Source organism: Hypanus sabinus, chromosome 29, assembly GCF_030144855.1.
Source record: "Hypanus sabinus isolate sHypSab1 chromosome 29, sHypSab1.hap1, whole genome shotgun sequence".
Classification (NCBI taxonomy): domain Eukaryota; kingdom Metazoa; phylum Chordata; class Chondrichthyes; order Myliobatiformes; family Dasyatidae; genus Hypanus; species Hypanus sabinus.
The window spans coordinates 40,827,996-40,855,126 of NC_082734.1; the positions used below are offsets into that span (position 1 = coordinate 40,827,996).

The 27,131-nt window shown below is 42.9% G+C and overlaps 1 protein-coding gene across 2 annotated transcripts in view; it reads right to left on the reverse strand.

Annotated features, from left to right (window-relative positions):
* The window catches only part of LOC132383257 (cytohesin-3-like), a 104,759-nt gene that overhangs the window by 48,133 nt on the left and 29,495 nt on the right, over window positions 1-27,131 (reverse strand). Inside the window, exons 1-3 of one of the 2 annotated variants that reach the window (XM_059954206.1) lie at window positions 9,671-9,911; window positions 3,416-3,498; window positions 2,725-2,789 (exon numbers count right to left, since the gene is read on the reverse strand). In XM_059954206.1, the coding sequence (XP_059810189.1) occupies window positions 2,725-2,780 (56 nt within the window). In that variant the 5' untranslated portion in view covers window positions 2,781-2,789; window positions 3,416-3,498; window positions 9,671-9,911. Of the gene's footprint in view, window positions 1-2,724; window positions 2,790-3,415; window positions 3,499-9,670; window positions 9,912-27,131 lie in introns of those variants that run through there. The other variant, XM_059954205.1, reaches the window with a different exon arrangement.

Genomic DNA, 27,131 nt, shown 5'->3' on the forward strand with positions numbered 1-27,131 from the left:
CTTTCAGTATTGGGTCAATAGTTACCTTAAAATCACCACAGATTCCAACAGACCCATTTTCCTGGGACCACTGGCATTGCTCATGTGCTCCACTTGACCTTGGAAAGAATGCTTCAGCCCCATGCGATCTAGCACACTGGCTACTTTATCACAAATAGTACTGTATAAGGACCCAAATGGTCTTCTTAAAACTTGGGTGTGGCATTTTCATTTAACACTATTTTATCCTTGATATATTTGAGTTTTCCAAAGCCATCCATTTTCCCACTGCTGTGGCATCATCCAGCACCTTTCTTAAATCACTCTCAGTTGACTCTGTTGCAGGGGGTGTGGCATGCCAATTGTGGATGGATCTCCAGTTAAGTTGTAATTGTTTCAGCCGATTATATCCCCACAATGCTGACGCTCCTGTTTTTAACATTCCACAAACTAAATGATCTTTCAGTGTATCATTAAGTCCACCACTGAACTGGCAATGTTCAGACAATCTCTTCAATTCAGGCACAAAAGCTGAAATGGACTCTCCTGCCTTTTTATTCCACTTATGATGCCAAAAGTGTTCTGCAATCAACAATGGTTTCAGTTCTAAATGTTTCTGCATTTCGTTCATGATATCAGCAAAGCTCATTTTGGCTGGTTTGGTTGGAGCAGTTAAACTTCTAAGCAAACTGTATGTTCTTCCAACCAAATGCACCCAGTAAAACTAGCACTTGTTTCTCATCGGTTACTCTATTGCTTAAAAATACTGCTCAATTCGTTCAGTATACACGATCCAGTTATCCATTGTGTAATCAAACGCATTTGTAGTTCCAATGTAGACAGCCATTTATTCATTTTTTAAAATTTCTGGTTATTATCACCTAGTTCTTTGTTTATGATCACATGAATTTCATCCATTTTCTGCCCTTTTTTAAACTAACCATCTCTCTTCCCTTGTGAAGAAACAATGTGCTGTGCTTCAACAGGTAGGTAGTCAACTCGGGTTCATTTTTAAACTCACTAGTTGTCACTGTTATGTTTTGTAATTTCAAGAATGAATCAGAAGAAATACATGTGAGAGCCCAGGATAACTCATGTACATTCAGTTTTACTCTGTAAGGTGAGCACTTATGACTTAATAACGTACATAATAACATAAAGTACATTTATGTACTTTTACATATAAGTTGCTCTGCAGTTAATATTTCAGTAACACTTGAGTAATATTGTCGATATATAGTTGGATTAAGCATGAACTATTAAATACACAACAAAAATCCTTGATAATGGAAGTTTCTTTCTTGTGACAGCACTCCTTGTAAATCTGCTCAATAGTGGAAAAGGTTTTTCCTGTGAAGGAGTGGGGCTGTGTTCATCACTTTCTGTTCCTGGGCATTGGTGTTTCTATATCAGGCTGTGAAGCAAATAGTTAGGATCTCCACCATGCATCTGTAGAAGTTTGTCAAAGTTTTAGGTGGCATACCATTTCCACACAAACATTATTGTTCATGCTATTGTTTTCTTCCATGGAACTTCCTCCAACCCTCTCAAAGATCACTCTGCTTACTCCAATGTCTCTACCTTTTCCCCGTGGCCTTGGTATTGTTTCTCCTTCAGGAATTTATCCAATTTCCCATCTGTTTCAGAGAAGACAACAGTGGAGAAGGTGTTCTGTAGCTTTGCATTAACAATAAGGAGAGGCTGGACAAACTTGGATTATTCTCCATTAGCACTGAGGATCTAATGGAGGTTTATAGAATTATAAGAAGCACAAAGGTTGTCAAAGTTGTAAATGTGTTCTGGTGCATGACCCACAGCGCTTTCTTGGGCAGCTGTCTTGCTGATGGATGGAATGGACCTAAAGGCCTCCTAATGTGATAAATTCTCTATCATTCCGTGATTCACAATAGGACAAATTACTTTCTTCTGCTCCCCTAGCAATTCTGCGCATTCTTTTCATGTGCTTGTTGAAATCTGATATGCTATTTGTAGCAAGTTTTGTATTCTATCCAGAGATTGACTAAATTGGCTTCCAGTTTCATTTCTCTGGATGATTATTTGCAGCTGAATGCATCATTTCACTTTGCCTCCTCCTCCAGATTCCTACCAGTTTACGTTTCCTTGGTCGTACATTTGCTTACATTTCCTATTCAGTGGTCTGAAAATATCTGAAATTTCCTTCGGGGTCAATAAAGTATGTCTGTCTGTCTGTCAGATTTAAAGTCATAGAAAAGTACAATGCAGAAACAGGCATTTTGGCCTACCTAGTCTATGCTGAACTATTTAATCTGCCAAGTTCCATTGACCTGTACAATACCCTTCCCCATCCATGTGCCTATGCAAACTTCTCTTAAATGTTGAGTTCAAGCTCTCGTGCACCACTTGCACTGGCAGTTCATTCCACACTCTCACAACCATTTGTGTGAAGTTTCTCCTCATGTTCCCCTTAAGTTCGACTCTTTGTTCACTTTCATAGAAGCTGCCTGACCTGCTGAGTTGCTCCAGCATTTTGTGTGCGTTGCTTTGGATTTCGAACATCCGCAGAATTTTTGTTGTTCATATTTAGTATGTCTTGTTGCCTGATGTAATGGAAAAACTTCATTGTTGAGATTTAGAGTCATACAGCCTGGAAACAGGACCTTCGACCCATCTGGTCTGTGCTTACCAAATTGAAATGTTGCATCTAAACTGTTCCCATTTAGCCTGCCTCGCGTCATTCATCTGGTCAAATTTTCTTTGACTCACCTCTCCTCTGTGTGGTTGAAGTTCTCAAGCTCTGCGACAACTTCCGCAATTTCCATCTTCAGCTTCTGAAGAAAAAAATTATGAACGGTTTTTAACTACTACAGTATTCCAGAATAACAGGCCCTTTTGGCTCAGCGGGTCGCATCCACCCAATTGCACCCATGTGACTAGTTAACCTACTAACCTGCATGTCTTTGGATTGTGGGATGGAACCAGAGACCCAGAGGAAACCCACGGGTCACACAGAGAACATACACACTACGCTACTGTGCCGACCACTAAAGTCGACACAGTTAGGGTGGAAAGTTTGCACTCAGGCCTGGGGAAGTTTCATTAACTAAGGGGGAAAGACCTGAGGGAGAATATATAGAGTTGATAGAAGCAAGAAAGAAGGAACCATTGCATTTACATAGTACCTTTCACTTTGCCCTAAATCATGTGACGCTCAGTGAGGTACTTCTGAAGTTCAGTCACTGGCTGAGGCAGGAAATAGGTCAACCAAGCCATGCACAACAAGCTCCCATGATGAGTGAGACGAAGAAAAGATTAGCTGTAGCTTTATTTGTGACCGATCGGTGATTTGGGGCGCTCTGAGGTGATTGCGTCAACCGCTAAGCGACTGTATCGCCTCCACTGCCACACCATGCCACAAGAGGAACTGGGTAAGGAGCAGACAATGTTCGTCAGCTACCTGAATGTCCTCCAATAGTTCCTCCTTATGCAGGCGTAAAACGTTAACTTCTTCCTGTTCCTGCGAAGTTAGATCTGAAGATTCTGAGGAGGAAGCAGATCAGCAGAGTTGGATTTTATTCACAAGGCAATTGAAAATTCAACTTCATGTTTATTGTCATTCGACTGTACATATATACAAGCAAACAAAGCAATATTCCTAGAACACATGGTACACCCACAAAGCATATATCACACAGAGCACATTAAAAAAAATGTTACCACAAATAGGTTAATAAAATATCATTCAAGATGCACGTGGTGTCCAGCACAGGCAAATAGTACAGGGAACAGGAAACGGCTCGCTGTCCTAGTGACAAGACCTCGGTGGTGTCAGGTACTCATTAGTCTCACAGCCTGAGGGAAGAAGCTGTTACCCAATCTGGCAGTCCTAGTCCTGAGGCTTCTGTACCTCCTTCCTGAGGTGGTGGGTCAAAGAGATTGTGGGCTGGGTGGTAGGGATCCTCAGCAATCTTTGTCTGCAACGCTGTCAGTAAATGTCACAAATAGGGAAAGGAAGACCCCAGAGATCTCAGATTGCTTTACCATCCTCCTAAGGGTGTGGCAGTGACTTTAAAACAAGATGCATTGTTCATTGTGACAATGGCTCAGGAGATGACGATGACGACCTGACTATCAGAAGGAATTAGAGAACCAGGTAAAATTTCCAGCGGTATTGTAACTAAGGGCTATCACTGTACCATTATAAACACATCAATTCTGCAGATGCTGGAAATTCACAGAAACACACACAAAATGTCAGAGGGATTCAGCATCTCAATGATGTTTTGGGCCGAGACTGTACTCTTTTCCACAGATGCTGCCTGGCTTGCTGAGTTCCTGCAGCATTTTGAGTGTGTCACTTGGATTTCCAGCAACTGCAGATTTTCTCTTGCTTGGGGGGAGCTGGAAAAGGAATATACAGTGAACATTTTAAACCAAGACGCTTCACCAGGACGGGAAAGGAAGGGAGAAGAAGCCAGAGTAAGAATGTGGGGGAGGGGAAGGAGTATAAGCTAGAAAGTGACAGGTGAAGCCAGGTGAGGGGAGAAGGCAGGTGGGAGGATGCAGCTGGCAGTTGGAAAAGGGCTGAAGGAGAAGGAATGTGATAGGAGAGGAGAGTGGACCATGGGAGAAAGGGAAGGAGGAGGTGCAGACAACTGGAGGGTTTATAGAGGTGTTAGGATTTAAAGAACGACTTGAAAAGGAGAGAGGAAGAAAGTGAAAGAATTACAATCCCTGGAAAAAAGAAGGCATGACCATCAAGAATGGAGGGAAGAAACACAGGGAGATTACAAGAGGAGATCTCGGTGACTGGTGACCAATATAATGATGAGGAAGCACGCAGGAGGGAGATAGATCAACTGGTGTCACAACGACAACCTGGCACTCCACATCATTAAGACCAAGGAAGTGATTGTGGATTTCAGGACAGGGGAGTCGGGGGAACACACACCCGTCCTCATTGAGGGATCAGCAGTGGAAAGTGTGAGCAACTTCCTGGGTGTCAATGTGTCAGAGGATCTATCCTGGGCCGACATATTGGTACAATTATGAAGAAAGCACACCAGATGCTATATTTCATTAGGAGTCTGTGGAGATATAGTATGTCACCAAAGACTGGCAAATTTCTATGGAAGTAATTTGCAGAGGATTCTGACAGAATGCAGTACTGATTTGTGTGGAGTCACCAATGCACGGGAACAGAAAAAAGCTGCAGAGGGTTGTAAACTCAGCCAGCTCCATCACGGGCACCAGCCTCCCCACTATCAAGCACATCTTCAAAAGACGATGCACCAAGAAGGCGTCAGGAAGGAGCCTCACCATCTAGGACCTGAACTCTTCTCATTGCTACCATCAGGAAGGAGGTACAGGAGCCTGAAGACACACTCAACGTTTTAGGAACAGTTTTCCTCCCTGCCTTCAGCTTTCTGAATAGTCTATGAACCCACCCAGGAACACTACATCACTATTTTGCTCTCTTTGTGCACTATAGAATCATAGAACCACAGAGCATTACAGCACAGAAACAGGCCTTTTGGCCCTTCTTGGCTGTGCCGATCCAATTTTCTGCCGAGTCCCACTGACCTGCACCTGGACCATATCCCTCCAAACCCCTCTCATCCATGTACCTGTCCAAGTTTTTCTTAAATGTCAAAAGTGAGCCCGCATTTACCACTTCATCTGGCAGCTCATTCCACACTCCCACCACTCTCTGTGTGAAGAAGCCCCCCCAATGTTCCCTTTAACCTTTTCCCCTTCACCCTTAACCCATGTCCTTTGTTTTTTTTTCTCCCCTAGTCTCAGTGGAAAAAGCCTGCTTGCATTCACTCTATCTATACCCATCATAATTTTATACACCTCTATCAAATCTCCCCTCATTCTCCTACGCTCCAGGGAATAAAGTCCTAACCTATTCAACCTTTCTCTGTAACTGAGTTTCTCAAGTCCCAGCAACATCCTTGTAAACCTTCTCTGCACTCTTTCAACTTTATAAATATCCTTTCTGTAATTTGGTGACCAGAACTGCACACAATACTCCAAATTCGGCCTCACCAATGCCTTATACAACCTCACCATAACATTCCAACTCTTGTACTCAATACTTTGATTTCTAAAGTCCAATGTACCAAAAGCTCTCTTTATGACCCTATCCACCTGTGGCGCCACTTTTAGGAAATTTTGTATCCATACTCCCAGATCCCTCTGTTCTACTGCACTCCTCAGTGCCCTACCATTTACCTTGTATGTTCTACCTTGGTTTTTCCTTCCGAAGTGCAATATCTCACACTTGTCTGTATTAAACTCCACCTGCCATTTTTCAGCCCATTTTTCCAGCTGATCCAAATCCCTCTGCAAGCTTTGAAGGACCTTTCTCATTGTCCGCTACACCTCCAATCTTTGTATCATCAGCAAATTTGCTGATCCAATTTGCCACATTATCATCCAGATCATTGATATAGATGACAAATAACAATGGTCCCAGCACTGATCCCTGTGGCACACTACTAGTCACAGGCCTCCACTCAGAGAAGCAATCCTCCACTACCACTCTCTGACTTCTCCCATTGAGCCAATGTCTAATCCAATTTACTACCCCTTCATGTATACCTAGCGACTGAATCTTTCTAACTAACATCCCATGTGGGACCTTGTCAAAGGCCTTACTGAAGTCCATGTATACAACATCCACTGCCTTCCCTTCATCCGCTTTCCTGGTAACTTCCTCGAAAAACTCTAATAGATTGGTTAAACATGACCCACCACGCACAAAGCCATGCTGACTTTTTCTAATAAGTCCCTGTCTATCTAAATACTTGTAGATCCTATCTCTTAGTACTCCTTCCAATAATTTACCTACTACTGACGTCAAATTTACCGGCCTATAATTTCCCGGATTATTTTTAGAGCCTTTTTTAAACAATGGAACAACATGAGCTATCCTCCAATCCTCCAGCACCTCACCCGTAGATACCGACATTTTAAATACATCTGCCAGGGCCCCTGCAATTTCAACACTAGTCTCCTTCAAGGTCTGAGTGAATACCCTGTCAGGTCCTGAGGATTTATTTACTCTGATTTGCCTCAAGACAGCAAGCCCTCCCTCCTCTTTAATCTGTATAGATTCCATGACCTCCATACTTGTTGAGAGTCGAGTGGAGCTCTCTACTTGTTGGCCCATTGAGTCTGTCCACCTTCCATCATTCCCTGGAAGGACTGAGGGAGGTGCTCAGTATTTTAAAATGGTTAAACAGAACATATTTAAAGTTTAAATTTCAAAGTGAAAATATCAAAATGCACATACTATATGTCCGGTTTAAGATGGTGCTGACAAAGCCCTGTGACTATTCACTGGTGGCAAACAAGACAAAGAATACAACTAAATACATTATTTACTAACACTTTTTCTAGTAAAATTTATGGTTAACAATCACCGCGAACAATGGAGAGGGGAGCTGAGTCAAGGGTTAAAGTGAGTGGGTGCGAGGTGAAATTGAGCTGAGGTTGAGGCAGATTCAAGGTGACCAGAGGCAAGACAAAGTCAGGGCAAACAGAGGGAAGGAAAAGTTGGGGCCCTTACATCTATACTGAAAGTAAGGACAGACCCGAGGTTTGTTTGATTTAAGTGCGAATTTTTAAAGGTGGGATACAGGCCAAAATGCGGCGGTGGGATCCAGGCCCAGAGTGAATCGAAGCGACTGGTCCTGGAGTGAGGAACGAACTGATGTTTTGAACAATTTAAACACGGGGCCAGATTGAAAAGGCAGGATGTTGGGAGGGTTGGGCCAAATCTGCTGGATGCTCCGTGATGTTTACTCGGAGATTGTGGCTGGGGCCTGCTCTGGCTGCCCCAGGATTTGTGCCTGTAGATTCACTTTCGCTCTGAAAGCTATTTGCTGCCTGCCCTGTGTGTTGCTTACTTTTACTGTTTGCACAATTTGTTTGTTTTTTTTTCCTTCTGCACTTCGGATGTTTTGACAGTCTTTTTTTATGGGTTCTTTTGTTTTTGTTTCTGGCCGCTTGTAAGGTGATGAACCTCAAGTTTGTATAGTGTGTACATACTTTGATAATAAATGTACTTTGAACTTCAAGCTTTGCATGTCACCATATGCTGCCTGGAGATTCAGTTTCTTGCAGGTATTCACAGGAAAATAATGAAATACAATAGGATCCGTGATAAACTACCCACAAACAACCAATGCACAAAAGAAGACAAATTGTACAAATAAAAAAAATTAAATAAGTAAATAATACTGAGAACATGTTTCCACTGGCAAGATATCTAAGAGTTGCTGAACAAAAGTAACACTAAGATAATTTGCAAATGAACTGGAGGTATGAGAAGAAAATCTTAGAACATAGAAAATTACAGCATAGAAAAGGCCCTTCGGCCCATAATGTTATACTGTACTTTTAATCTACTCCAAGAGCAATCTAACCATTTTCTTCCACATAGTTCTCCACTTTACTTTCATACATGTGCCTATCTAAGCTTATCTTAAATGCCCCTAATGTATCTGCTTCTACCACCACCCCCAACAGTACGTTCCATACACTCACCACTCTCTGTGTATTAAACTTACCTCTGACACCCCCCGCCCCCCGTACTTTCTTCCAACCATGTTAAAATTATGCCCCCTCGTATTAGTCATTTCCACCCTGGGAAAAGGTATCAGGCTGTCCACTTAATCCATGCCTCTTATCATCTTGTCATTACTCATCCTCCTTCACTCCAAGGAGAGAAGCCCTAGCTCACTCAACATATCCTCATAAGACATGTTCTCTAATCCAGGCAGCATCCTGGTAATTCACCTCTACTCTCTCTCTAAACCTTCCACATCCTTCCTATAATGAGGCGACCAGAACCAAACACAATATTCCAAGTGTGTTCTGACACACTTCGAGTTTTATAGAGCTGCAGTATCACCTTGTGACTCTTGAATTAAATCTCCTGACAAATGAAGGTCAAAACACTATGACTTGCATGGCAACTTTTAGGAATCTATGGACAAGGACCCAAAGCTCCCTCTGTTCCTCCACTTTTTAAACATTGATCTGAAAAGTGTTTCTTAAGGGTCTGTAGACAGATTCAATGTGAACTTGCAGAAGGGAATTGAATAAATTCTTAAGAAGGTAAAAGAAAATCTGCCAAGCTACGAGAAAGGGGCAGGCAACTGAGACAAACTGAAGGGCATTCAAGAACCCAGCAGTGATGTAGATAGCTTGGTTCTCTTCTCTGCTGAAATAAAACAAGAAGCTGCATCTGCATTTGTTTACCTGTAAACACTTCGCTGTTTCTTAGAAGTTTGGGGGGGGGGTGGGGTTAGGATACGTGGTGTCTAAAACCTCGCAATCTCCCAGCCAACAATGAAAGTCTTACTATAAAAGCAAGCATGTGTCTGAGGACTTTGCAGAATAATTTGCTCTCCTGGTTTGACCAAGGTTGCTGGCCAAAACCATAGACTCTCAAGACGCTCAAGGCATGTAATGACAGAAAGCGGTCAAAAGACTCACGTATACAGTACTTTCCCCTTACCTTCTCTGCCTAGCAACACAACAGCAAACTGGATGGACTAGTTAATTGATTAACATTTAGTCTCAGATCTTACTTAACAAACTAGTGGCCCCTGCTCTTCAGGTCCATCAAATCACCACGTCAATGCACATTGCCCGCGCGTAACTAGTGGTTGACAGAAATAGCCAACAGGGAACTCACTGAGAACTTTAGAACATTGAAGGTGCAGTACAGGATCTGTTCATAGGCGACCATGGTGTGTAATATCCAACACGGTGCTAAGAAATTGGACGATCTGCTTATAATGTATCTCCTCTCCCCCAGTAAAAGATTAATGACAAGATGATGTATGAGTACTGCTAGAATTAGGGTTGGTGCACTGTTATCTAAAAACCTGTAACAGCAATAAATCCCGCCCCTTGTGACCTCGTCCACAGTCAGTTCCAGGAAACAGTGAATGCTCTATTTTACTCAGAAGTTGGTAAATTTTGTGTTTAACACTTTTTGTGCCATAGTGATGGCCCATGACTCACTGTCCTTTCCTTCTGCAACTTGTTCCTTGCTAAAGAGGTACCATTTACGGGGAGAGGTCTATCAAACCAAGTCTTCATTTCTTGGAAAGTAGGAGAATGAGGGGTAATCTTATAGAAATGTTTAAAATGATGAAAGGCAGTGGAAAGGAGACATTAGCAGTCTTTTTCCTAAGGTAGGGAGTCCAGAACTAAGGGTGCATAGGTTTAGGCTGAGAGGTAAAGATTAAAAAAGAGGCAGTTTTTCCACAGAGGGTGGTGAGACAATGGAATGAGCTGCCAGAGGAACTACAATAGCAGCACTTAAGAAGCACTTGAAGGGTGGGGTTTAGAGGGGCGCAGGCCAAATGCAGAAAATTGGGACTAGCTGGGTGGGCACCATGGAGGGCTTGGATTGGTTCAGCATAGATCCCTCTATTTCCCTCAGTCTCCTTGGTCAGCTGATATTCTTGGTATCTGAGACAGTACCCTATTGGGTAGATTCAGATCCATATCAATTCATTGATCACACGTACATCAAAACAGACAGTGAAATACATTGTTTGAGTATATTGAAATACGGTGAAACATGCCCAAGGATGTGCTGGGGACCACCAACAAGTGTCTTCAGTCATTCCGGTGCCAATATGGCCTACTCACCGTGTCCAGCAGAACAACACAGAACACAACAAGCATCAAAACAACAACAGCAAAACAAGCCCCATTCCTCCCTCTCACGCATAGACTGTCCTCCAAGCCTCAGATTTCCGTTCTTCAGGTCTAAGAAAATCAGCTGGCCCTTTTCAGTCAACTGCTTCAGAGACCTTGGTCAAGACAAATGCATAGGGACGGGCGCATAGGGAAACTGAAGATCATGTCCCTGGGACAATTATCTAGAACTAGCAGCTAGTGAAGTCCAAAATAAATGTATTATTAAAGTGTACATGTGAGATTCATTTCCTTGCAGGCATTCACAGTAGCACAGAAAAATACATAGGTCTGTCCAGGATTGAACTTCCTTATCTCTCTTAGAACCTCAGGTAGGTTTTCACCGAGAAAATTTCCAAAGATACCAGGATTTGAGGACCTGACATACATGTTGGATAGTTCATGACCTTCAGGTTCTAGGTCCCACCTAGAAAGGGATGTCTTACAAGTCAGGATGTTGTTCATTGACTTCAACTCGGCATTTAGCATGATCATCCCTCAGAGGCTGGTGGGTAAACTGTCCTCATTGTGACTCAACACCCTTCTCTGCAACTCATTGACAAGAAGACTCCAGCCAGTCCGATTTGGCAACAACATCTGAAGCTCCATCATCCTGAGCACTGGTGCCCCACAGGGCTGTATGCTCAGCCCACCACTGACCCATGACTGCATTGCCAGATCCAGCTCAACTGCGTCATCAAGTTCTCTGATGGCACTACAGTGGCTGGCCTCATCAGCTACCATGATGAGTTGGCACACAGAAAGGAGGCAGACAGGCTTGTCAAATGGTGTGAGAATTCACTATGGACAAGACAAAGGAAATGATTGTGGTCTTCAGGAGGGCACAGGTCACCCACTCTCCATTGCACAATGGCTCTGCTGTGGAGAGAGTGAAGAGCACAAAGTTCCTTGGTGAGCACATAACGGACAACCTGACCTGGACCCACAACACCACCTCACTCGTCAAGAAGGCACAGCAGTGTCTACACTTTCTGAGGAGACTGATGTGTGCAAGGTTCCCCACTCCATTCTAACAACTTTCTACAGGAGAACCATCAAGAGTGTCCTTTCGGGCTGCATCATTGTGTGGTATGGAAGCTGAAGGCAATGGACCACAAGTCCCTACAGACAACAGTGACAACCGCTGAGAGGATCACCAGGGTCTCCTTCCCCACTGTTTGTGACATTTTCCTGAAGAATCACAAATGAAGGATCCAAAACATTGTTGGGGATCCCCACCACCCATCCCACTGTCTGGAAGGAGGTACTGGAGCATCAGGACGAGCACTGCCAGACAGGTAACAGCTTCTTCCCTCAGGCTGTGAGACTAAGGAATGCCCTGACACCACCGAGGTCAGCGAGTTGTTTATTGTACCGTTTACTGTTCACCTGTCCTGCCTGCTATGTGCATTTTGAATTATATTTTATTAAATTATCTGTGGTAATATTTTGGTTCATGTGCTGTGTGTGATATATGTTTTGTGGGTGCACCAAGATCTGGAGGAATATTGTTTTGTTTGGTTGTATCTTGAACTTGATTTTATACTCTGGAGTGTAGGAGAATGAGGTGAGATTTAGTAGAGGTGTACAATATTAAGAGGGATATTAATAAGGTAAACACAAGCAGACTTTTTCTATAGACGTTGGGTAAGACTGGAACTAGAGGTTATAGGTTAAGGGTGAAAGGTGAAATATTTAAGGGGAATCTGAGGAGGGGCTTCTTCACTCAGAGGGAGGTGCAAGTGTGCAATGAGTTGCCAGTGGACATGGTGGATGCAGGTTCAGTTGTGGCGTTGAGGAGAAGTTTGGATGAGAGAGTCTTGGAGAGCTCAGTTCAGGTGTGGGTAGATGGATAACAGTCCAGCACAGATTAGATGGGCTGAAGAGCCTGCTTCTGTGGTGTAGTGCTCTATGACTCTATGACTTCTCCAGCCGCATCAGAACACTGCCAAATGACACAGTTGTGAATTCCATCACAATGACAGGGCATCATACATGTAAGTAAGACCATAAAACATAGGAGCAGAATTAGGCCATTTGGCCCATCGAGTCTGCTCCATTATTTGATTATTACTCAAGCTGGGCTAAATGACCTTGGTTTGTTCATAACTCTTGAGTAATTCTGCAAATCCTGTGTGGCTTCCTCAGCTCAGTCACCCCACTGACATTGGTTTCAGTCTGAGAAACCAACTTGCTGTCGTCAGAAGCTCCCTAAATGAATGGGACAAGGAAGGAAATCCAATAACAACTTTGTAGAATTGGGTATAATTTCCTGAAAAAGAGAACGTGGTGGTGAATAGGGCATGGAATGGAGAATAATGGCTGTCAGTGGCCTTCGGCAACAAGCCAGTACAGGAACGATGCACCAAATGGCCTTTTCTTATGCCACAAGGTGTAAGAGTACATTCCCAAACAAATTTCTAAGGCCCAGCTGATTCATCCAGGGATCTGTGTTTGAATCACAACTTTAAACTCAAGTCATTAGTGCATCTGAGGAATTCATTGCTGCAGATGGTTATGGAGCTAAGTCATTGGGTATATTCAAAATGGACATTGATAGGTTCTTAAATAGTAAGAGTTAGTATTAAATGGCCTATTTCTGCTCCTATCTCTTATGATCTTATACTTTAATAGTTAAGCTTATGTCAGCAATAGTGACAAGCCCTTCCAATCATTGATGTTTCTCAGGGAAGTTTTTCATTTGCTGATGATACAAAGATTGGAGGTGTAGTGGACAGTGAGGAAGGTTTTCAAAGCTTGCAGAGGGACTTGGACCAGTTGGAGGAATGGACAGAAAAATGGCAGATGGAGTTTAATGTGGACAAGTGTGAGGTATTGCACTTCGGAAGGTCAAACCAAGGTAGAACATACAAGGTAAATTGTAGGACACTGAGGAGTGCAGTAGAACAGAGCGATATGGGAGTACAGATACATAATTCCCTAAAAGTGGTGTCACAGGTGGATAGGGTTGTAAAGAGAGCTTTTGGTACAATTGGCCTTTATAAATCAAAGTATTGAGTATAAGAGTTGGAATGTAATGGTGAGGTTGTATAAGACATTGGTGAGACTGAATTTGGAGTATTGTGTGCAGTTTTGGTCACCTAATTACAGGAAGGATATTAATAAGGTTGAAAGAGTGCAGAGAAGGTTTACAAGGATGTTGCCGAGACTTGAGAAACTGTGTTACAGAGAGAGGTTGAATAGGTTAGGTCTTTATTCCCTGGAGCGTAGGAGAATGAGGGGTGATTTGAGAGAGGTGTATAAAATTATGATGGGTATAGATAGAGTAAATGCAAGCAGGCTTTTTCCACTGAGGCCAGGGGAGAAAAAAAAAACAGAGGTCATGGGTTAAGGGTGAAGGGAGAAAAGTTTAGAGGGAACATTAGGGGGGGCTTCTTCACGCAGAGAGTGGTGGGAGTGTGGAATGAGCTTCCAGGTGAAGTAATGAATGCAGGCTCACTTTTGACATTTAAGAAAAACTTGGACAGGTACATGGATGAGAGGGGTTTGGAGGGATATGGTCCAGGTGCAGGTCAGTGGGACTAGGCAGAAAAAAATGGTTCAGCACAGCCAAGAAGGGCCAAAAGGCCCGTTTCTGTGCTGTAAAGTTCTATGGTTCTATGGAAGGCTGTCAACTCCCATCAGATTTCTATGTGACTCCACACACATGTATCACCACCTGGTACAACCCAGCAAACATTCAATTCACAAAAAGGCTTTCCCGGCATATATGATGAATAAACTCTCCTCAGGATTCCAGTCAGGTATAGGTATTGATTTTAACTGACGTTTTGATGACAAACTGCCATCTTCATCGGGGATGATACCTGGGCAGGTCTAGTCCAGTGGCATTTATACCCCATTGTCCATCCCTTCTGATTGGTTAGTCCTCATCCAATCAGGTTTCTGCTCTCCCATCTTGTTTACAATCAAATTCCAGTTTGTTCTTAGAGTGAGACCTTTGTCTTTGTGAAAATTATTTTCCTTTGGTTTTATTTCAATCGTTTCCTTTACTAAGCATCCCAAAAGACATTTGTGTGGCACAGTAGTTTTGCACTGTGGAAGTCAATCCTATGGCCATTGCATATGCAATGTTCTGCCTCTGCCAATTTCTCTGGGTAACCCAAACAGATAAACTTCCTGTGCTCCTTGGTGAGGGTTTCCACCGTGCATCCCGTCTGGCCGATATACATTGCTCTGGGAACCAGCCACCCTGAGTTTCAGGTCAACTTTGACCCACATAAGCTGTGGTTAGAGCTTCCTTACAAGTTTGTGGGTGGTATTAATCTGGTATTTCTTCAGGATCCTGGAAATCCTTCCAGAAACCGTGGAAATCCACAAACCCATAAGGGACTAGACATGCCCAGGCATCATCCCTGATGAAGATGGAAGAGCTTGTCGTCGAAACATCAGTTAAAATTGAAACCCGTACCTGGCTGGAAGCCCAGGAAGAGCTTATTCATTCAGTTCGGAGGTACCTTGGGTTGTGACCTGACCTGGGCCTAGCACATAGATGCAATCACAAGAAAGACACACCAGGGAAAGGAAAATCCTGCGTGACTAACCTACTGCAATTCTTTGAGGAAATTACAAGCAGGGTAGACAAAGAAGAAGTAGTAGGCGTGGTGTACTTAGATTTTCAGAAGGTGCCACGCATGAGGCTGCTTAGCAAGATAAGAGACCATGGAATTACAGGGAAGTTACTAGTGTGGGTGGAGCATTGGCTGGTCGGCAGAAAACAGAGAGTGGGAATAAAGAGATCCTATTCTGGCTGGCTGCACGTTACCAGTGGAGTTCCACAGGGGTCAGCGTTGGGACTGCTGCTTTTTACAATTTATGTCAATGATTTGGACTACGGTATTAATGGATTTGTGGCTAAATTTGCCGATGGTACAAAGATAGATGGAGGAGCGGGTAGTGTTGAGGAAACTGAGAGACTGAAGAGAGACTTCGATAGCTTAGGGGAGTGGGCAAAGAAGTGCAAATGAAATACAATGTTGGAAAGCATATGGTCATACACTTTGATGGATGAAATAAACAGGCAGACTATCATTTAGATGGGGAGAGAATTCAAAATGCAGAGCTGCAAAGGTACTTGGGAATCCTTGTGCAAGATACCCTAAAGGTTAACCTCCAAGTTGAGTCAGTGGTGAAGAAGGCAAATGCAATGTTGGCATTCATTTCTAGAGGTATGGAATATAAGAGCAGAGATGTGATGTTGAAGTTCTATAAGGCACTCATGAGACCACTCTTGGAGTATTGTGTGCAGTTTTGGGCTCCTTGTTTTAGAAAGGATATACTGACATTGGAGAGGGTTCAGAGAAGATTCACAAGAATGATTCCAGGAATGAAAGGGTTACTGTATGAGAAACATCTGACAGCACTTGGGCTGTGTTCCCTGGAGCTCAGGAGAATGAGGGAGGATCTCATAGAAACATTCCAAATGTTAAAAGGCCTGAACAGATTAGATAAAGCAAAGTTATTTCCCATAGTAGGGAATTCTAGGACAAGAGGACACGACTTCAAGATTGAAAGACGTCCTTTTAGAACTGAGATGTGGAGAAATTACTTTAGTCAGAGGGTGGTAAATGTGTGGAATTTGTTGCTATGAGCGGCCGTGGAGACCGTCTGGTGTATTTAAGGCAGAGATACAGTAGATGGGTTTTTGATCAGCCCTTTGATGCCCTTCAAAGGGTATGGGGATGTCTGGAAGAATTGGATCAGCCCATGATTGAATAGCAGAGCAGACTTGATGGGCCAAATGGCCTACTTCTGCTCCTGTATCTTGTCTTATGGGTCTGTACTTTCTTAGAAGGTTAAGGAGGTTCACTGGTTGTGTCGTGGTCTGGTGTGGTAATCCGAATGCACAGGAACGTAAGGAGCTGCAGAGAGCAGTGGACTCAGCTCAGTACATCACAGACACGTCCCTCCCCACCATCTGGGCAATGCCATCTTCTCATAGCTACCCATCGGGAGGAGGTACAGAAGCTTGAAGTCCCAAATCAGCAGGGTCAGGAACGGAGACTTCACCAACCACTTGCTTCTTGTACCAACCAGCACAGCCCTACGCACTATTGAAGTGTGGCAACATTATAATGAGTTCGAGTACTTTGCCCTATAATTGACCTACTTTTGTTTAAGCTGTGTTTTTCTCATATAATTTGTGTCACTCAGTTATGTTTTCCTTGTGTTATGTATCTGATGTGATGTGACTATCATGCTGCTGCAAGTAACTTTTTCACTGCACTGTGTGTACACATAAAGTACTTGTGCACATGACAATAAACTTGTATAATGGTAAAAAAAAATTCCCTCCTCTTACCTTCTTCTTCTATTCCCCACTCTGGCCTCTTACCTCTTCTCATCTGCCTATCACCTCCCCCTGGTGCCCCTCCTCATTCCCTTTCTCCTGTGGTCCACTCTCCTCTCTTATCACATTCCTTCCTCTCCAGCTCTTTACCTTTCCCACCCACTTGGCTTCACCTTTCACCTTCCAGCTTTCCTCCTTCCCCTCCCCCAGTTTTATTCTTCTCCCTTCCATTCCAGTCCTGAAGAGCCCAAACATCGATTGTTTATTCACTTCCATCGATGCTGCCTGGCCTGCTGAGATCCTCCAGCATTTTGTGTGCGTTGCTATGGATTTGTATAATAAATTACTCAATGATTACTTTGTCATTAACGTCTAACAGAAAGCAAACTGTGGGGATGCACTAATAGTGAACATGGGGATTTGCTCAGGCAGGTTTGACTTGGCAGAGCATTGCCTAATGCTGAGAGCCTGGGAAAAGGGAAGCAGGGTATTGGTGTTCTGAGGAGGAACTCGCTTCTGGAGCCGGTGGCTGCAATTCCCCATTCCCCATCCAAGCGCAGATCTCTGCATTGCAGGAAGTGGCCTACTTAGTGCGTGACAGAGAAACTGAAAGCAGAGTCATTCAACATCTCCGCAACAATGCACAAAACGAGACAAACTCTGCCGTAGAGCATCGAATACAAATCAGTACAGGCCCCTCGGCTCACAATGTTCATGCGAAAGTAAACTAAATCCCATCTGCCTGCACATGGTCCGTACCCTCCTTCCCCTGAATGTTCTTGTCACTGTTACCATGACACAGTTCATACAGATCAAATCATTACACTGCGATAGATTAATGCAGATAAAGTGTAAACACTACAGTGCAGATAAATGATCAACTGCAAGATCATAATGAGGTAGATGTGAGGCCGAGAGTCTATCTTATCGTACAAGAGTCCATTTAAGAGTCTGATAACAGTGGGGTAGACATTGTCCTTGAGCCTGGTGACACATGTCTTCAGGCTTTTGTACGTTCTGCCAGATGGGAGAGAGGAGAAGAGAGAGTATCCGGGGTGGCTGGGGTTTCTGATTACGCGGCTGCTCTTCAGAGGCAGCGAGAAGCGTAGGCAGAGTCCATGGAGGGGAGGCTGCTTCCTGTGATGCACTGAACTGTGTCCACATCTCTGCAGTTTCTTGTGGTTGTGTACATATAGACACACAAAATGCTGGAGCAGCAGCTATGGTAATGAATCAACAGTTGACATTTCGGGCCAAGACCTTCTTAGAATACACACACACACACACACACACACACACACACACACACACACACACACACACACACACACACACACACACACACACACACACACACACCACACACACACACACACACACACACACACACACACACACACACACACATATATATATATATATATCTAAAAGACAGGCTCTTTGGAATCTGACAATTCAACCATGGGAAAAAAGATTCTGTCTGTCTACCCTATTTACACCTTGCATAGCTTTATACACTTTTATCAGGTCTCCCAGAGGGAAAAAAAATCAAGTTTTTTTCAGAACCAGGTTTAGTATCACTGACATAAGTTGTGAAATTTGTTGTTATCCCAGCAGCAGGACAGTGCAATACACAAAAAACTATGTTACAATAAGAAATATAAAGAAGTAAATAAGTAGTCTAAAAAAACGAGCAAAATAGTGAGGTAAAGTTCGCGTGTCCATGGACTGGGAATACACTGTTCCTAAAACACTGAGTTTGGGTCTTCAGTCTCCTGTACCTCCTCCCTGAGGGCAGTAATGTGTAGGGAGCGTGTCCTGGGTGGCAAGGGTGCTTAAACACAGGGCACAATCTCAGAATAGAGGGATGTCCATCTAAAACAGAGATGAGGAGGAATTTCTTTAGCCAGAAGGTGGTGAATCTGTGGAATTCCTTTGCCACAGCTGGCTGTGGAAGCCATCACTGACTGTATTTAAAGCAGAGGTTGATAGATTCTTAACTGACTCCTGATGAAGGGTTTCGGCCCAAAACGTCGTCACTACCTCCTCCCATAGATGCTGTCTGGCCTGCTGAGTTCTGCCAGCATTTTGTGTTTTTGTTGATAGATTGTTGATTAGTTAGGTCGTGAAAGGTTACAGGGAGAAGGCAGAACAGGGTTAAGAGGGGCATGGATCATCCATGCTCAAATGACAGATGGTGATGCAACCCGTCAGAATAATCCCCACAGCACATTAGCAGAAATTTACAGATAACACCAAATTTTCCAAACTTCTAATGAAAGATAGCCACATGCAACCTCTCGCTGTCTTATCACTATAACTTCTTCACCTTCTCCCAAGCCTCCATACCCTTCTTGTACTGGGTGACCAGAGCTCCATGTGGGGTCATGTTGGCTTCTTAACTTACACCTTAATTTCACAGTGATGAAGATAAGCACGCCACACACCTTCTTTTCCTAACAGATAATGCCAGAGGTATTCGGAACTTGTGGAGTTATTGTTTCAATGGTACTGAAGAGTTTTAAAGATTCAGAAGAAGTAGGAAGATGAGCAGAGAGCAGGAAAGGAATGTGTTTGACAGGGCAGGAGTGTAGAGAGAGAAAGATGGAGACAAACAAATCATCAATATAGAATAAAACTGTCCACAAACGCCAAAAGAAATTGAAAAAAAAATGCAATAGATCCAGAATCAATGCTCATCTTCTAAATTGTCAAAGCTAGTGGTGAGGCAGGAAGGCTGCAATGTGCCCAGTCAGAAGTGGAAGAGTATAGGACCAGAGGGCACAGCCTCAGAATAGAAGGATGTCCCTTCAGAACAGAGATAAGGAGTAATCTCTTTAGTCTGCAGGTGGTGAATCTGTGGAATTCAGTGCCACAGACAGAAGGTCAAGGTGTTAAAGCTTATTGGGAGAAGACAGAAGACTGAGATTGGGAGGGAAACTAAATCAGCCATGAGCCATGAGCGATCAATGGGCCAAAGGTCTTATGGTCTGGTGCCGGCTGACATGCTGAGTTCCTCCAGCGTTTTGCCTGTGCTGCTCAAGATTTCCAGCACCTGCAGTAAATTCTTGTAGTTGGTGTAAGTGGGCACTTGATAATTGCTGGGGACTTGGTGAAGAACAGCCTGACATTTTTGACAATCTGTTTGAAAAGATATGTCAGTGGTGAAATATCTTCCTAACAAAAAATATCCATCTTCTATCCATGGGCCAATAGGTTTCCAACTCAGATCTCCTCTCGAGAAGAAATGCCATATTTATTCCTCCATTTTTAATTGGTAGAAATCATCTGAATCCTGTACTTCAATGATATCATCTAAGCTTCCTCATTCGTTAGCTATAGCGTCAAATCACTTATCTTTTCTCTGCAAAACTGGTCAGAGAGGAGGGACAAATTTCCCCTGGTTCCAACAACTCAAAGAGCACAGAGATACAGGGACTGCAGGTGCAGCAATCTGGAGCAACACAGAGAAAGCTGAAGTGATTTAGGCAGTAACCATGGGGTGGGGATCTCATGAGATGGCAAGAGCTAAGATAATATCCAGGCAAGAATAGTTTCAGATGGTGTGCTGTCAGCTAAGGCAAGATGGGTCCTCGTGAGCTTAGCTTCCCTTTGCACACATAGAAACATAGAAGCATAGAAAATAGGTGCAGGAGTAGGCCATTTGGCCCTTCAAGCCTGCACTCATGGCTGATCATCCAACTCAGAACCCTGTACCTGCTTTCTCTCCATACCCCCGATCCCTTTAGCCACAAGAGCCATATCTAACTTCCTCTTAAATATAGCCAATGAACCGGCCTCAACTGTTTCCTGTGGCAGAGAATTCCACAGATTCACCACTCCCTGTGTGAAGAAGTTTTTCCTCATCTCGGTCCTAAAAGGCTTCCCCGTTATCCTTAAACTGTGTCCCCTCGTTCTGCACTTCCCCAACGTTGGAAAAATTCTTCCTGCATCTAGCCTGTCCAATCCCTTTAGAATTTTATACGTTAGAATTTTACACTTTAGAATTTTTTACACACCAGGGGACTGGAACCATTTGCCATACCAAGAGTGAGAGATAGTGAGAGAGAGAGCCTGTCTGGAATGTTGAAGGGCTGGGATGGACTGGAGTTTTTGATTGACTGTAGATCATGGTCTCTGGGCGGGCTTACATGGTGGGTGGTGGGGTTGATGCTTGCTGGGGAGGGGGAGGATGGAGGGTTAATGCTTTTGCTGCTGCTTGTACTTGGGGGTAAGGGGAGCTTCATTCATTCATTCTTTGGGGATTTCCTGTTTCATGGATGTCTGCAGAGAGTAAACATTTCAGGTTGTACACTGTATACATTCTCTGATATTAAAATGAACCAGTAAACCAGTGACAGTTTCTTCAAAAAATCCGTAGTATTGTTGGCCTTTAACCATAACACCTTAAGCCCATAGGATATAAGAGCCCAATTAGGCCATTCAGCCCATCAGGTCTGCTCCACTATTCCATCGTGGCTAATTTATTATCCTTCTCATTTCCATTCTTCTGCCTTCTCCCATAATCTTTCATGCCCTCACTAATTAAGAACATGTTATGCTTTGTAACTCCAAAACATTAAACTAAAAATGATAGGAAAACAGGAGAGCCCAACTTCATGTTTATTTTAAGCGACGTGCGCATGTATCACGTGGTGGTGTGATGTGGTATGCCATTTACCTACTTTTACCTATAACTGTAATGCATTATGTAAACAGAAAACAATGTTTAATTAAACAATATATTTACAATAATACTCAAATATTACTGAAATATTAAATACATGACACTCCTCCCTGCTCAGCTATAATCTTCAACTCAAAATAGAATGCATCAAAACTATAATCACAGTATACTATATAATACAACTACTCTACAGATATTCACAGCCGTGTACATTTTAAATTGTCCCATTCAGGCACAAAGATTTCATCACTGTGGAGGATTTCTTATTCTTGTGGGATAACCTCTTTCCTGACCGGGGGGAGAGGGCGGTTGTGGGGCAGACGTGAGTGGGGATCACTCTGCTTAGCAGGTGAGGCTTGTGGCTGTGAAACACTCTCAGGTTCTGGGGCCTCCTCCGTGGTGGCTGAAGGAGTTGACCGGGACTGCAGAAAGTGGTTCCGACAGCTCTGGACACCTTTCTTCTTTGCTCTTCTCAACTGATTGATGTGCCATCTCCAGATGACGTCAGACTCAGTCTCAGCTGTGTAGGAGAGTGGTCCAGTACTGTCCTTAATCTTCCCAAGTACCCAATTATGATCACCTCTGTAGTCCCTCACCAGGACTGCTTGTCCAACCTCCTTGTTTGAGGAGCCCTCGATTTGTCCTGACACTCCTCCTGAGATTGGGTTTGAGAAATCCAAGTGTGCAGACAAGAGATGAGCACAGCCGATGAGTTGTCAGTCGTGGAGTGTGCTGAATTACGACATGCAAGGAGGAAACTGGTGAATTTCTGGTTCAGTGTTATGGTAGCACGTTCTGCTGACATTGCTCGCAGTGCATCCTGCAGACTCTTGACAAAAATTCTCCACCAAACCATTTGCAGCTGGGTGATACGGTGCAGATGTCTTATTGCATTCATTTTGAGGAACAACTGAAATTGTTCCACCACAAGCTTTGGTCCATTGTTATTGACTTAAGTGTTTGGGAACACCAGAAGAGGCTTCTGGTGTGTGAACCTGTAGAGGGTGATTGGAAACACTTCTGCATACTCTATGACCAAGGAATTTGTGCCCACAAATGGTCCAACAAAACCCACATGAGTCCTCTGCCAGGGCAATGCAGGCCATTCTGCACGTGTTGGCATTCCACACTACTGCACGACCTGCTGATCTATCCCAAACCACCAGACAAAGCTTAGAGCCAACACTTTCATTTTAACCAGCATGTAGCTCCTCCAACGCATTAGATCTCAGCTTGGATAGTACAATAACTCTCAATCCCCACATGAGGTAACCCCATCAAGGGTAAATTCATCCCAGAACTGGTAAAAGTGGAGCTATTCTGGGTTGCCATTTAGACCTGAGACAGTCTTTTCTGGGTTCCCTTTGGATCATTCCTGTCATAATAGGGAGACTTTCAATTTGCATTGGGGAGAATATGTCAAGGTGTGTCCTCTTTTGTAAATATTTGAGATATTTCCTTTCCCAAGGGTAAATAGGACAATCCTTCAGAATTTCCATGATTAGTTCTCTAGAATTCAATCTTGTAATTCTGTCCTCTGAGCCCATCTCCGCATTTGTGTTGCTACTGTTAGTGAAACACCCTCCTGTGGATTGAAAATGGACACTAGTGGTTGATGATCAGTAACAAGGGTAAATCTTTCCCCTATAACTACTGGTTAAAACATTTTAAACCCCAAACCAGACTCAAGGCCTCTTTGTCAATCTGCTGTGGTAAGGCAACGTGTTGTAAATGCATTAGGGCACTTACTTCCATTAATCATATCATGTGACACCTGTACCATAAGGCAAAGCATCACAGACAAGCTTCACTGGATGATATGGATCATTGTATGTGAGTACAGTGTCTGATGTCACCATTACATTTTAGAAAGCCACCTCACACTGCTTTGTCCATTACCATTTCTTCCCGATCTACAGTAATGAGTTCAAGGGATGGAGCACAGTTGTCAAGTTTGGCAGAAACCATTTATAGTAATTAACAAATCCTAAAGAGGGCCACAACTGCAACACGCCCTTTGGCTTTGGGGCAACCACCACTGATGAACTTTTCTCAGTACACTTGCGTAATTCCTGTGTGTCAATGGTGTGATTACAGTAGGAGATGCTTGGATTAAAGAATTCACTTATTGCATTGTGCTCAGCCCATAATCTTCTAATCTTTTTTAACACTGTCTTGAGAGTTTGGAGATGTTCCTTGTCATCCAGGTAACACTGAGTGCAAGGGCAGCCTTACAGCACCTGGTCCATGGCTTCCTGCCAGAGTGCAGGTGTAGATGCTACTCCAAAACTAAGCTTATTCTTGAACAAAGTCCTTTGTGAGTGCTCATGATGAGAAACACTTTGGATTCTTCAATCTCCATCAGGCCTCAGTTACGTCCACTTTGCTGAAGGGTTTGTAAAGATACCCTCAATCCTGGGCAGAGGGTATTGATCTATTTTCAGTACTGGGTTGATGGTGACCTTAAAATGCCCAAAGATCCTGACAATTTTACCCCTGAGTTTTCCAATGCCAACTTTGAACATACCAGTAGCAGCATCCAGTACCTTTCCTAATTTGCTTTCAGTTCACACTATTACAGGGGATGTGTCGTGCAAATGGTGGATGGATCTCCAATAAAGTTACAGATGTCTCAACCAATCATGCCCCCACAATGCTGACCCTCCTGTCTTTACCACATACAAGCTTGTTGATTGTTGTAGTTTACTGCTACAAGTGTCATTCCACAGGAGTTATCTTTTCCCCAGTATGAGTTCTTAGTTGGATATTTGAAGGCTTCAGTTCAATATCTTTGAAATACCGTTCAAACTCATTTTGTCGAATGACTGAAACAGCTAAGCTAGTGTCCAATTCCACTTTAATTAATTTGCCATTCACTTCTGGTGTCAGCCATATTGCTTGCCTGTTATAAGCTTTCATATGGTGAATCTTAAGGCTACTCTGCTCTGTGTCATTCTCATCATTATCAGATTTTTCATCAACAGCATGCAGATTAGTGCTCTTCCTGAAACTGCAGCTTGGCTGTTTAGCTTTTTCTCTTCCCTGATCAGTCCATTTAATATTGTCTGCCAAACATGCTCCTTGTCTGTGTCCTACTTTCTTGTATCTTCTGCAAGTTTCACCATTAAACTTGGGTTGGTTTGGTGTATGTGAACTCCTGCCACAATGGTAACACAAGTTGTTCAGCTAGTTTGGTTTCTGTTTAGGCACCGCAATTTTATTCACACTCACTTTCATTCCTGACCTCAACTCTCTGTTTGCTATTTCCATTGATACATATATTTCAACTGCTGTTTTAAATGTAAGCTATGCTTCAGCTAGGAACACTTTTTGAATGCTTTCTTGTAAGATTTTACAAATTAAGCAATCTCTCAATGCATCATTAAACTCATTACTGAACTGACAATGCTCAGACAGCTTCTTCAATTCAACCACATACACTGAAATGGACTCCCCTTCCTTTTGATTCCACTTATGAAATCAAAAGCATCTGTAATTAACAATGATTTCAGTTCTAAATGTTCCTGCATTACTTTCACAATATCAGCAAAGTTCACTTCAGCTGGTTTGGTTGGAGCTGTTCAATTTCTAAGCAAATGGAATGCCGTTGAACCCAATATACACAGCAAAACGGGCACTCGCTTCTCATTGGACATTTTATTTGCTTCAAAATACTACTCAGTTAGCTCAGTATACATATTCCAGTTATCTGTTGTGTAATCAAACATGACTATCTATCCAATGCAGCCAGCCATTTCTGCTCGTTCTTTTATGATTATTATCACTCGTTTATAAACCCATGAATTTATCCATTTTCTGTCTTTATTCTTACTTGATCGTCTTTCCTTTTCTGAAGGAAGCATGCGGCTCAGAAGAAAAAAGATTGCTGCACTTTTTTCTTCAACTCAACTGTTTCTCAACCAATTTTGTTTTACTTGAAACTGCACTTCAACAGGTTTTCAACAGTCATCTCAGGTTTGTCTTAAAAATACCTCGTCACCACTGTTATGTTTTGTAACTCCAAAACATTGAGCTAATTGAAAGGAAAACAAGAGAGCCCAAAGTGTGAGTCTAACTTAACTAACTGGTGAGTTTTTACCTTAAGGGAAGTGTGTACATTTCACATATGATGTGATGACTTATGTACTTTTATAGATAACCTGCAATGCATAAGCAACAAAGAATGCTTAATCAAACAATATATTTACAATATCACTCAAATATTACTGAAATATTAAGTACATAACAGAGCCTATCAAACTCCACTTTACTCTACTGGCAATCAACGCCTGTATTATCATAGTGAGATTGATTAATATTAAAGATATTTAACTATTGTTTTTTTATTTATTATGTATTTGCACAGTTATCTCCTTATGGACTGATTGTTTTTCAATCTTTGTGTGAAGTTTTTCATTGATTATGCCATATTTCATTATACCGTGAATGCCTGCAAGAAATTGAATCTCAGGGTAGTAAATGATGACATATACGTACTTCAAAAATACGAGGGGTGATTGATAAGTTTGTGGCCTAAGGTAGAAGGAGTCAATTTTAGAAAACCTAGCACATTTATTTTTCAGCACAGTCCCCTCCTACATTTACACACTTAGTCCGGCGGTCGTGGAACATACAGATCTTGGACCTCCAGAAAGTGTCCACAGATGGGTGATTGATAAGTTTGTGGCCTAAGGAGATGAGTTATACAGCTCTCGTTACACACACATGTAGGTCAACTCTTTGAGTGATTATGCAGAAAGTTTGAAGTTAATGCATCGGGGTGATTGATAAGTTCATGGCCTAAGGTAGAAAGAGATATTAACTTCAAATTTTCTGCATGGTCATTCAAAGAATTGACCTGCACGTGCATGTAACGAGAGCTGTATAACTCATCTCCTTCTACCTTAGGCCACAAACTTATCAATCACCCATCTGTGGACACTTTCTGGAGGACCAAGATCTGTACGTTCCACGACCACTGAACTAAGTGTGTAAATGTAGGAGGGGGTTGTGTTGAAAAATAAATGTGCTAGGTTTTCTAAAATTGACTCCTTCTACCTTAGGCCACGAACTTATCCATCACCCCTCGTAGATTTACTTTGAACTTTGAGCCATGTTGCGGAGTAGCAGAAGGTGGAGGGGCTGCAGATTGGCTAACTGTTGTCTCAGAAAACTCCCCAAATTGGACAGCTCAGAGAAAATTCCAGCACTACTGACTTCACAGAGCTGAGAACATCTCTGAAAGGAACAGGACTTTACCATCACTGATTATTTGAGTCTGATTTAGTTGCACCATCACTCACATGATTGCTTGTCTCTCCCATTGTCACAGTGTTTATCTATAGACATTTGCCCTCTTCTTTCCTGAATCTGTACTCAGTTAGCAACTATTACGTCTGCAATATTTCCCCAGTTCTTCAAACTGTAACACTAGCACTGTTTCTCTCT